Source organism: Haemaphysalis longicornis, unplaced genomic scaffold (genome assembly GCF_048455015.1).
Source record: "Haemaphysalis longicornis isolate Haplotype H1 unplaced genomic scaffold, Haemaphysalis longicornis Haplotype H1 scaffold_9, whole genome shotgun sequence".
NCBI classification, from domain to species: Eukaryota; Metazoa; Arthropoda; class Arachnida; order Ixodida; family Ixodidae; genus Haemaphysalis; species Haemaphysalis longicornis.
In genome coordinates, this window is record NW_027526460.1 from 54,271,222 (window position 1) to 54,283,814 (window position 12,593).

General features: G+C 48.4%; 1 protein-coding gene across 1 annotated transcript in view; it reads right to left on the bottom strand.

Moving 5' to 3' along the window:
• The window catches only part of LOC144153191 (uncharacterized), a 49,078-nt gene that overhangs the window by 640 nt on the left and 35,845 nt on the right, over positions 1–12,593 (bottom strand). Inside the window, exons 3-4 of the mRNA XM_077684839.1 lie at positions 3,970–4,063; positions 73–1,721 (exon numbers count right to left, since the gene is read on the bottom strand). Coding sequence (XP_077540965.1) covers positions 91–1,721; positions 3,970–4,063 — 1,725 coding nt within the window. The 3' untranslated portion in view covers positions 73–90. The remainder of the gene's footprint in view (positions 1–72; positions 1,722–3,969; positions 4,064–12,593) is intronic.

Below are 12,593 nucleotides of genomic sequence, written 5' to 3' on the forward strand. Positions count from 1 at the left end.
AAGCAATTTTGATGCTTTGCAGTGTGCTGGTGAACGACATGTGCCCCTTTATTTGACGATGTATTGACTTACCTGCGTTTACAGGAGAGTTTACTGGCTGAATTGGAAGCTGCTAGATCCTCCGAGGCCACTGCTTGCTCCGAAGCCACCATAACCTCCTAGGCCGTATCCTCCGTATCCGCCAAGTCCTCCAAGGCCGTATCCTCCATATCCGCTGAGTCCTCCAAGACCGTATCCTCCGTATCCGCCTAGTCCTCCAAGGCCATACCCTCCGTATCCGCCAAGTCCTCCGAGGCCGTATCCTCCGAATCCGCCGAGTCCTCCGAGGCCATATCCTCCGTATCCGCGAAGTCCTCCAAGGCCGTATCCTCCGTAGCCGCCAAGTCCTCCAAGGCCGTATCCTCCGTAGCCGCCGAGTCCTCCAAGGCCATATCCTGAGTTTCCACTAAGTCCTCCAAGGCCATATCCTGGATATCCACTAAGTCCTCCAAGACCATATCCTGGATATCCGCTAAGTCCTCCGAGGCCGTATCCTGGATATCCGCTAAGTCCTCCGGGGCCATATCCTGGATATCCGCTAAGTCCTCCGGGGCCATATCCTGGATATCCGCTAAGTCCTCCGGGGCCATATCCTGGATATCCGCTTAGTCCTCCGGGGCCATATCCTGGATATCCGCTAAGTCCTCCGGGGCCATATCCTGGATATCCGCTAAGTCCTCCGGGGCCATATCCTGGATATCCGCTAAGTCCTCCGGGGCCATATCCTGGATATCCGCTAAGTGGTCCTAGGCCATATCCTCCAAGGCTGGAACCTCCAAGGCTGTATCCTCCAAGGTTGTATCCAACGGGCACTGGAGAGACGACTGGAGCTGGGAATGGCACTGGCCTAGGAACTGGGACTGGGTGGGGGACGCGAACTGGAACTGGGTGTGGGCGGGGGAAAGGAACTGGGTATGGGCGGGCAACTGGAACAGGGAATGGGCGTGGAACTGGGACTGGCCTTGGAACTGGGACTGGGAAGGGGGCAGTGACGAGGTGGGTTGGGATCGGGACTGGGAAGCGGGATGACCTTCCACTCAGGGGGTCGACAACTTGTCCAACTCCGGTTTGGAAGCCGACGAAACCTTGGCGGACTCCGTTGCCAAGGTTCCTGACTCCACGGGCACCAGCGAGGAGACCTCCCAAGCCACCGTATCCTCCGAGGCCACTGAGTCCTCCGAGGCCACTGAGTCCTCCGAGGCCGCCGTATCCTCCGAGACCACTGAGTCCTCCGAGGCCATATCCGCTAAGTCCTCCAAGGCCGTATCCGCTCAGTCCTCCGAGGCCATATCCGCTAAGTCCTCCGAGTCCGTATCCACTAAGTCCTCCAAGGCCGTATCCTCCGTATCCACGAAGTCCTCCGAGGCCGTATCCTCCGTATCCGCCAAGTCCTCCAAGGCCATATCCACTAAGTCCTCCAAGGCCACCGTAGCCGCCTAGAAGACCATATCCACCGCCGAGACCGCCGTATCCTCCGAGGCCACTAAGTCCTCCCAGGCCATATCCTCCTCCGAGGCCATATCCTCCTCCGAGGCCATATCCTCCTCCAAGGCCATATCCTCCTCCTAGGCCATATCCTCCTCCGAGGCCATATCCTCCTCCTAGGCCATATCCTCCTCCGAGGCCGTATCCACCGTACCCGGAGAGTCGGCGGTAGTACTGGCCGAGGGCGCCTTGGTAAGCTGTGTAGAAGTGCAAGTCCGCAGTGAGGCACCGTTACTTTCACAGGTTGATGCAAAATGGCATAGAAAGAAGCTGTCTAAATTCGAGAATGCTCATACAGAGGACGAATTTTTTTTCTTTCAGCGATGTTTTGGCTGAGCTCAAAGTACAGACAAAGGAAATTGTGTATTTGATACAAAAAACTATGTAGTTATGAGCTGCCGGGAGCAAAGATCCGAATGCTGAGTTTCGGAAACTGACAAAAATGATTTTTCTCCAAGAGGTAGAAACTTTTACGAACGTTGCCTTATATTTTACGTGTCTGTCAACATTCCATGTATTTCGGCAGAAGAGTGCGCCTTCTGGGGTTGCGCTAAGTTCAACATATCACGTTGCCACTATACTACATAGAGCGTGAACCGATCACTGGCGAGTTCGCGCCATTTAATGCGCTTGCCTAATTGCGCTTTTTACTTGGTTTTTTGGGAGCGAGCGGGTTAACCTTGTTCGTTCATTATCATGTTTCTAACACACAAATTAGTATTTTGTATTTCGTCAAGAATAATTGAAAAAATACTTCAATAGTGTAGATACTGCTCCTGTTTTGGGTCAGATGGGCTTTGTGGACACAGAAAAACGTCCACAACCACGATGATGCACTAAGTAACGCACTAAGTAAAATAAAATTTTGAGCAATCATGTTGGACCCCCAGTGTGAACAAGGAAAAAAAGATGAAGTGCGCATAAACAAAAGTGGCTCACGTTGGTTTCTCCAAAGGTCGTGCTCGAGAGTGCTAGGCCTAAGTCGCTATCTGGTGCTACACAAGAAACCGGGAATATGCGTTTTGACATGGGAAGGGTAGTCTGACCGAGAACGCCAGAGCGAATTAAGACTTGCTTTACCGATTACTCCGACTCCCCGATGGGTCTCAAATGTGTTATCGGCATTTCTTTTTCGTCTTCCAGCTCCTTCACCATTGTTTAATCATTGCAAATCGTGCTTATGTTCCTTCAGACAAATGTACGGAGTACCTGAGCGTTCAGCGCTAATAATCCGGCAGACGACCACGCCATCTAATCAAACTGGCCTAAAGAGCACACAACGGCCTGAAGTTCCAAAACAGTGCACAAAACTGCGATAGATTTAGTAAACATCGTGAGACCATTTACGAATTACAAACAACAAAAAACGCAAAAATAGAGCCCCGGGACGCAAACACAAGTGACTAGCCTGCAAGCCTGATACAATTTCTGCTCACCACGGAGTCGGTCGGCAATATGCGGCCGCTGTATTTGAACACGCAACGAGATGTCTAAAGTACTCAGTGCCTCTGACAAAATGGAAGCGTGGTGGCGGCAAAAACTTAATGCAGCGACTACTCTGATTGCAGTAGAATTTTTTCGCGAGCCCGAACTGAACATTGCCTGCAAGAGTGCTGGTTGTCCTCCATATTTCGTACCCTTTGTCAGTTCATTGCATACCCTGAATTCCCCAGCTTATTCTGCCGGTTTTTGGAGTTGTGGAGGGTCTTTTTCCCTGGTTAGAGTTTTGTGTGTTGCGTTGTTCTTCTCTGGCCGTATAGTCCTTGTGCCTAACCTATGGGAAGATTCCAGTTTGGTGCATGGTTCGCTGTGATGCAAGCGTTTGCGCTGCGTAGCTGTAATTGCTACCACGGTAACAGGTACGCTTTCCACTTTACTGTCCGCCAGTGCCGGCATACGGTAGTTCGTAACGTTTCATACTTTATGTGGCCGCTAGGTCACTAAAATGGGGTCATGCCAAAGCGATGTCCTGCTTGAGGCGCGCAGAGGGTACATATGAGTGTATAATAGGCTTACGGATTGCTAGTTAGTGGCTGATCCAGTGAGAACTCTATGCAGCCTTACTACGACAATCGGTTCACAGCGCGTTGTAACCAAACCTTCCTATCCTTAAACCAAGCAACATGCCCTATGAAAAACTGCAATATGGCTGAAAATGACAACACACACGTTTAGAAGTCGGACTGGTGAAGGCACAGGTGTGCTTCAGGGCTTAGAGCTTAGACAATCTCTGGAGTTCTGGCTACCAAAAAAGAAAAGGCTCTTGAACGTGACACTTCGAACATTTTCGTGACTGGCGCCCAATGGTTTCGGTTAAGCTGGTGGCCTTTATAGGAGGTAAGGATACAGTCTAACTCTAAGTCGCTTCATGACTCTTAGTTTCTACAGCGGCGCAAAGCCTCAACGTTAGTTTGCATGAAAGCAAGAAACATTGCTGCTACTCACCGACAGAAAGGAGGGCGACCACAAGGAAGGCCTTCATCTCGGATGCGACCGGTCTGCAGCCGAAGCCGGGTGCTATCCGGGGTTCAGGCCGAATGTTTTATACGTTTCCACCGCGCATTGTTCTCATCCTGAGAACTTCGAGGTGGGCCACGATTGCTGCCACGCGGAAGGTTCCAATTTGTTGCCACAACAATGCTGAAAAAGCAAGAAAAAAATATTTTACAGCTTCGGAACAGCAAAATGTATATGCTGTTGCACCCCCTAAATCCCATTTCCCAAGAAACAATGAGAACAATATGAAATGTTCACGGAAGTCAGCAAGTACGCGGGAAATAAAAAGAAAGTATGTACAAAAGCCAAGACTTTTGGAGAAAAAAAAAATGTCACAATTGTTCAGTCGGCCTGACGAAAATGCACTGCTTCTTTCGACAGCTAGAAAGTTTCAAGGATGTGCCTGCGGCGATACAGCCGCAACAATTGAAGCAGGATCGCTAAACTTTCTTGCACACACACACTAAAAAAGTTGGACTTGCAAGGGCGCAGGTGCATGCACATAATCTCGCAAGAAAGCGTTATAAATTTTCCTCTCAAATTCCCGCAAATGTGAAGACATTTGTTCTGACGCCTCTAACACAATCAGCTTTGTTCCTCCTCTCAGCTACTCTGACCGAGAACTATTGTTGTACACAACGTGTGCGTACCAACAGCTAGGTAAGCGTTAACTAACACAATAACTTAGGATTAAACAGGTCGATGCATTTTCGTCCTTTCTGTATACTCCGGCGCGCACACGTTCGAGCGACCCCACAATCTAAGGAGTGGTTGGGACGTCGGATGAGGCATCCTCCTCAAGGGAAGGGTTTTAGCGGGTGCAGTAAAGGACAGAAGTGTTGCAAGCTGGGCGAGTTGGAAGGCCTTCTTTTCGGGGACCCAACGCAAACAAAACGACGAGAGAGTGAAGGATGTACCGCGGCCGTCCTTGTGTACCTATCTGCATTGTGTCTTCTTCGTGCCTGCCTTCATTCTGTAATAATTTCGTCCGCACTGGTTCCACCCAGGCAGTAAAAGTCGTAGGAAGGCACATGGCCCTAACTAAATGTTTACGAGACTGCTTGGTTAAATCATACAATGAAATGCCGTTAACCCCCTTTTAAAATGGGGAACGGAATTTCAATGGGGCAGGAGAAAATACAACCTTGGAAATTAGCGCATGGTACGGGACAATTGGGACATGCTGGAGAGTGTCGTATACGGTAGAGAAAGGAACGAGCAGGTGCAAGGAGGGTATTTAAGTGTGCGTCGAAGAATGCCTATGTTGGTTAGAGATTTATCTCGAACAGGTAGTGTACGAAGAGTTTATTTAATGTTCTCATAGTGAAGCTTTATTTCTTGTTGAGTGCAGGGGAGGGTCCCACGTGGCTGGATAGGGCCAGGGAACCCCAGGCGCCAGGTTCCACACCCTCGTCCTTCAACATGGCGGACTTGGCCAGCCTCGGACCAGCTGACGAACCAGTTGGCGTTGGTGATCCCGCTCCAGGACATTCTCGACACTTAATGTTGTGTTTGAATAAAGTTTTTCCTCCTTCTCCTTTTTTAAATATTGATCTCAAGATTTTGCGAAGTAAACCAAGAACACCACGGTTTCGCATAAAAGCCCTCAAGCCTGACGGAAAGCGCAGGAGGGAAGGCCCGAAAGAGTTTGTTTTTACCGGTATCTTGTAGCCCTTGAGTTCGCAAGACAGGCTAACCATGTTAGTGTGAATTACGCCGACATTAAAGATCTATTGCAGTAAGCCGTATTTTGAACTAACGATAGGTCCTACCAACTGCCCGAGTGCGAAGCGGAAGACATATCGGAGCCCTTGGTAATTTTACCTTCTGGTTCGGAGTGTCTTGGGTTAAGGGGTAGAGAGAAGTTGGTGGGAGCTTGAAATATTGGTATTGCCACTGGAAGAAGTGAACGGTGTCGCGTAGCTCTATGCTCAGAAATCACCGAGGAACAAACAGCTGTTTGCGGGGGTGCATCCAACATGAACTCAGCTAAGGGTGCTTGTAAATAGATTGACTCATCTTGTAAATACATCATTTCATCATCAACCATGGTTCGTGTCATCTGTTCTGCCGCAGATGATGTAGTAGTGAACAGTTGTTTGTTAGCGAAGGACCTCACGAAGGACTTTATACGTGCTCAACCTACAGTGAAATTTTCATACTTCGCGGACTTTTCTGTTAGGCTAGCTTCGGAGGGGCATGCTCAGAGAGGTTGCCAGTTTGGAGTCACGTTGGCACAAAACCGAAGGCCATAACGTGTAGGTAGGTTGCCCTGACGTCGACTGCCATGCTGGTTCACGCATGCGCAGTGGAAGGCTGCGAACTTATCTGCCGCTCGTATCTTGAACAGCCCTGAGAAAGCTGAGAGTCCCATGGTTTAAAAAAATGTAGCGGGCCGTTGTGGTGTAAACATCCTGTTCTCGGCGCCAAACAAATTATCAAAGATAGGTAGCGCGGCAGATAGGAGGTTGGCAGAACACGTGGAAGCTGTGGAGTAAAACATGTCAAGTTTTATTTTTTATTTACAGAATACTGTCAATGCTCCATGGGGATTATTACAGGGGTGAGCGTCACTGTCACAACCTTCGACGTATTATTACAGGAGAGAGAGAGAGATGTAACTTTATTCTGCAGCTCAAGTCCGAGCCGCGGAGTTATGAGTCCAGGGGTGAGCATCACTGTCACAACTTTTGACGTATGCAACACAAAAAATCAGAATAAGAAAGGACACATAATCACTGTGAACGTAGCAGTATGGAATAGTACAATCATACAATTTTATTTGTACCATAACACAAGTAGGAATTCACCAGCAAAGAAAGCGAGGTGGAGAAGAAAAGAGGCAAAGAAAGAAGAAAACGGAGAGCGGAGACATCAATTGAGATATTATTATCAAAGGACCCCAAAACAATAAATACCTGCAGACAAGTGCTTTGGTATGACAATTCGAACCGGGAGTGGCTGCGTGAAGAAAACAGTTACTGACAGTACATGCTAACTCGTTTAGGATAAATCTGTACCTTCAATTAGTTTCATAAATTTGTTTAATATTGGCTGCTGTGTAATGACTGCACCCAGTGTGTTCCATTCTCGAATTGCGCGTAGAAAGAACGAGTACCAAAAAGTAATATTACTTAATGAATATTCTTCGAGTTTTGTGCCTTGTAGTGTTGGTGTGGTGTATGCAATTCCTTTTGTCTGCGGTCAAGTTTATATTGGGCAAACGGGCCAACGTTCGACTACTGGAGCATAGACTTTCTTTGAAGGGTGATGACTATTCACACGTTGCACAGCACTGCAAAAAATGTAGAGGTTGTTTCCCTGTCTGTGAGGATACAAAAGTAGTAGCCGTACATAAAAACCAGCACGTCAGAGAGTAATAGAGGCTTTCCATATTAGAAGAAACGAGGGCAAATGCGTTAGTGCTCCTTCTGTGTCATTATTTAACAAGGAATTTCAATTTCCTATCTGCTAGCAGATTGTGTCACTCCTTGGATGCGGAAATTCGTCGCGTGCCCCAGTGTTTAAAGGAGCCATGAAGAGAAAACACAAGTTTGGTTCATTCAAATGATTGCCTCGTTAGAATCATACTGACACCACTTTTAACGTAAACTTCGCTCAAATAAGCCACATAATTAGGAAAAAAGGGAATGGCCATGCGACCCACTAGCTCATTTCCCGCAACAGAACCTATGATGTCACACGAGACAGCTCTGCGATTGGCGGAGGGCGGCAAAAGCAAACGAACATTAGGCAGTGTATAAGCCTGCCGAACGAGCTATTTGCCTTAAATTTAGGGCACATTCTTTTTAAAGTCGTAAGAATGGTGGTAAGTGTAAGTTACAAAAGCACGTGTAAACATAGAAGTACCGCTGCGTACTGCTGTTGTTGGTACTGCGCGCACTATTCTTGTTTAGCTGCACAGGACTGCGGGGCTTTGGGGTTTTCTCAGACGACACTGGCTGATTGATTGACGCGACGGTGTCTTACGTGAACATATTTGTCGAGCGAGCAGTATGTTTCACAAAACGATTTTCTCCCAGAACGAAAAAAAAAAGGCAGAAAACGACACGCCACGGTATGGTGGTTCCATCTAGGTTCATTAACGTAAACAAACGCGCGAATACCTCGATATCAACTCTGCCGTACAGGGTGGAGACACCCTTTGAACGGTCCCGTGCCTCTGCGATTGGGTCAACGTGCTCAGCGCGTTGTTCGTTTCATTTCCCACGTGACCCAGCAACGCGAAACAAATCAGTTGATTCAAACTTCGCCAGTTAACCACGTTGCGGTGATACTTTTAGCGCGATTTTGATACAATGACTTGCTTCGGCGGCGAGCGAGCGATCCAAAATGGCGGCTCCAGCGTGTATGTGTCTCTACCCTGTACGGCGGATGGCGAATCAAGGAATCCTAGGCTGCAGAACGGTCTGTGATGTCATTGCAGCTACGAAAACACACGATTTAGCGGGAAAATCAAAATTTTAACATAAACTGATTAATTTCTCAGTGAATAAAGCAGCGTTTGCATTCGAACAAGCGCTGGGGGCACTACAAAACACGAAATCTTTCGAATAACACAAACTTGTATTTTGTCTTCATGGCTCCTTTAAAGATGTCAGCTGTTGTCGCTCACATGCATTCCCCGTGTTAGCCGTTTACGCGATAGTACGTTTTTTTCTGTATAAATACGTGTTTCCTTTCTAATAAACTTTCAGTTGCGAGTTCAGCGCTGTGCGTCGTCCCCTCATCGTTTTGTCCCTGTGTTTCTCGCGCTGTTTTTCACCACGAATCTGAGAGCCGTTCACCAGATAGAGTGGTTGTGACGTCATGTCCAAGCAATGTATGTGCTTGCGTATCTCGGTTTGTCGTAAAGGGCTATTAAGTCAAAGTACAAGTTTGGTTCTTTAGAAAGACTCCCCTGTCCCGATGACAATAATACGAATTTCATAGCAAGCTTCAAACAAATAATAGATATATTCAGCAGTGGCGACTCCATAGCCGCACCCCGGCGATTTTTCAATGACGTCACAGAACCATGTTTTTTCGATTGGCGGCCGCTGGCCAATGCCACAGCCAAGAAAAATGTCTCGGCGATTGATTGTAGTAGGACATCTAGTTACATTTGATCGCCTAACTTGAATGCTGGCGTATACAGTTAACCCAGTCAACTCGTCTAGTATGGCCCACGTTACGCCACTCATGCCACAATTACGGCACTGAAGCTCAAGATTTGAGTGTTTGAGTATTTCTTGCGTTTTTCGGTTAAAAAAAGCGTCTTTAGTGGCTGGAATAGAACTAAGTTACCAAAGGTCAGTTCTCTCAAATTGAACAAAGTCGTATATTGTTTATACCGGAAGCAGACAGCTTTATGTGGTTTCGGCGACGCGCTGTCTATGGCATTCGTAATAGGTGACCGGTAAAAAGCGCCGAGGCTCACGAGTACGGCGCCTGCTCCCGCCACTTTCGGTTCGAGAGCTCTCCTGGCCTCCTCCCGCACGCCGACGGCTTTCACGCGCGTGTGTGCGTGTTGTTTATTTGTCACAGGGTGCTTACCTTTCAGAGAAATTCCTAGTATGGTCAATCGTTGCTATTTATGGAATTCCCCATGCATGATCGTTTTTTTTTGTCGGTGGAAACAGATAAACAATAAGCACACACGCGCGTGAAAACATTCCGCGTAAGGGAGGCCAGGAGAACACTCGAACCGGAAGTGGGGGGACTCCGCGGGAGAAAACAATGTACCCCTGTGCGCTTTTTAACGGTAACCACTTTTGGCAAAAACCTGCTCTTGCGCTTGCCAGGGCGTCCTTGTCAAGCAGACAAGTTGCTTTATTTCAGCTGGACGCCACGTTTCGACCTCCCGCGGACATGCTCCAGGCGCCTCACTCGCCCCGCCTGTGCCTGCTGGTGCTTACGCTAGCTGCGTAAGCACGGCGGGCGTACTTTGTAGTCGGTTTTGCGCTAAGTGTGCGGCTGACGTTGCTTGCGTCAGGCTTCAGGCGAAACGCACGTACGACGTATAGGGAACTTCTACACGTGGTCTGGACGTAGTACTGCTGGCGTTAGTTGCCCGTCGCAGCGTAAAGCGGTAACCACATGCACGCGCCTGCGCGCTAGATTCCACGCGCTCACGCGCCTATGCGCTACCACGTGACGGCCGGAGACGGCGCGCCTGGCGAAGCGCGTCGCGTTCGGCAAGATCTGGCTGTGCCAGATATTTTTCCGCGCGCCGGAAGTTGCGACATCGGCAGCAGCCAACCAAACGCCGCTGTCTCGCAACTTCCGCCATCCGGTCCTTCTGTCTGTCATCCGCAATGGCCGCCTACGGGACCGCGTCCGCTATGCCCACGGCAATTGACAGCGAAAGACTGATTTCTTGCGTGGCCAGCCGAACGTCTTTGTGGCTGGCCACGCATAAAGACCACAAGAACCGGCAGCTCAAAGCCGCCTTGTGGATGGAAATCTGCGCTGCAATGTTTGCGGGAAAAGTCAGCAAAGGTACGTACGGCGTGTCTCCGTCGGCATGGCAGTTGAAAGCAGCAGCTGATCATTTCATTTTGTCTACGCAGAGTGCATCACAGCATTGCAAAAGCGGTGGAAGTTTCTGCGGGACAAGTTTCGCCGCTGCTACGTCGCAGCCCAGAAAAAAAAAAAAAAAGTGGCATGGGCACCGACTGCGCCGACGAATCCGCCGACTCCGCCGACGACTCCGCCGAAAGAGACGCCGAAAGAGACGCCGACGACGAAGAGACGCCGGCTCCCTGGCGGTACTACAAGCTGCTCCTCTTCCTGCGCGACACCATGAAAACCCGCGAGTAAGTTTATTGACGCTTTTAGTGTCATTACAAACTAGCGAAAAAAAAAGCTACCGTGGTTTTCGCGTCGTAGCTTGCGAATGTGAGCCTTGCGGCAGTGTTGGTGGAAGTTGATAATACGCTACAGAATTTTACACGATATGCGACCAGTCAAGGCAAGGACGCAGACGGAGTGCTTGTTACTGATAAGTATTTGCCCTGCACTCATTCACTTTGCGTACACTTTTGTCCGTGCCCCGCGCTCCCGCACTAGAATAGAGTCGCGATTGAAAGCTGAAAATCGCTTGGAACAGTATCAAAGCCTCAGCTGCAATGTGCAACTTGCAAGTGCTCCAAAAGTAGAAACCTATGGTAATTAAAACTTGCCTGATTATACGGGTAGAGTCAACAGAGGTGAGAATTTTGTTGCCTTCACTGATTGGTGGGGTCACTCATTGGAGAACCTATATGAAGAAAGGACACAAACTTGCAGTGATGAAGGTTTTAATCAAGCAAACAGCAGTTTTTTTCTACATGCAGCAGTGACCCCCTTGCAATTCTGAACCATGTAGGAAATATATACATGACATATCAGCCAGAAGTGAGTGGTGCCAAAGGTGATGACCTCATAACTCAACAGCGCGAGAAATACCTTGTTTCTTTAAACGTTCGTCCTTTATTGTGCAAAGAAAACGTGAGATACTTTACCATTCATGAATACCTGAGAACCTACTCTGCACCCCAGGTCCAGACAGCATTACTAACAAAATATTACAAATTGTAAACCCGGACGACAGTTCTCTCATAGTCCTCACCCAGGACATGAATGTGTGCTGGGAACATGGGACGAATAAATGTACTTTCCCTCTCCCCCCTTATAATGAAAAACAAAACAATTATAACTGTGTTCGCACACACTATGCTGTAGTGTAACAAGCATGCATTTATTAACAATGGGAGTGTTGGCATGTTTGACGTTGCATTAACGATCGCCTGCGTAAACACACTAACTTGCTCAAAGCGTATGCCGGCAGCCGGAAGTTAAAAAAGGAACTCAGAATGGCATGCGAGATCCATGAGGCTTTCTGTATAACACAGTGCAGCAACGAGTGTGCTAGTACACATACACTATGGTAGTGTAAGAAGCATACATTTATTAACAGTGGGAATGTTTTTGTTGCTGTCTGCTGGAATATTTTGCCGTGTTTCAGGGCAAACATTGACACTTTTTTACACACCTATACACCAATACCTACACCTTCATTTTTGCTGTGCAGGACTTCTGGCAATTTCGAGCCACAGAAGAAACAGAAAAAGCAGGATGCCCGGCAGGTGGGAAGTCAGGACATGCCAGAAAGTCTTTTCAGAGAAATGTGTCGCAGTCAATTTGACAGCATTGAATTTGATGAGACTGACGACCACGCTGATTTGTATCCAGCGCCGGCGGTGTCAGTTGAGTGTACCCCGTCGCTACTGGAACCAGCGTTGTCATCACTTGAGTCAACGCAGTCAAGTGAGTCGGCACCATCAGCGCTGGGAACTGCATCACCGCTTGGGTTGGCGGCAACGTCACTGGAAAGCCAGGGGTCCAGCCTTGCCAGCATGCAGCCACCCAAAAAAAGAAAAAAGAAAGATGACGACGACAGCTTGCTCATAGAGCATCTGGGAAAACTGACAAACAGCCTAGAGGAGCAAGACGACCACCATCATTTTGCGTTGTCGCTCGTGAGGTCTATGAGGGAAGTCAAAGAGGAGCACCACCTGGACATGCGCGTG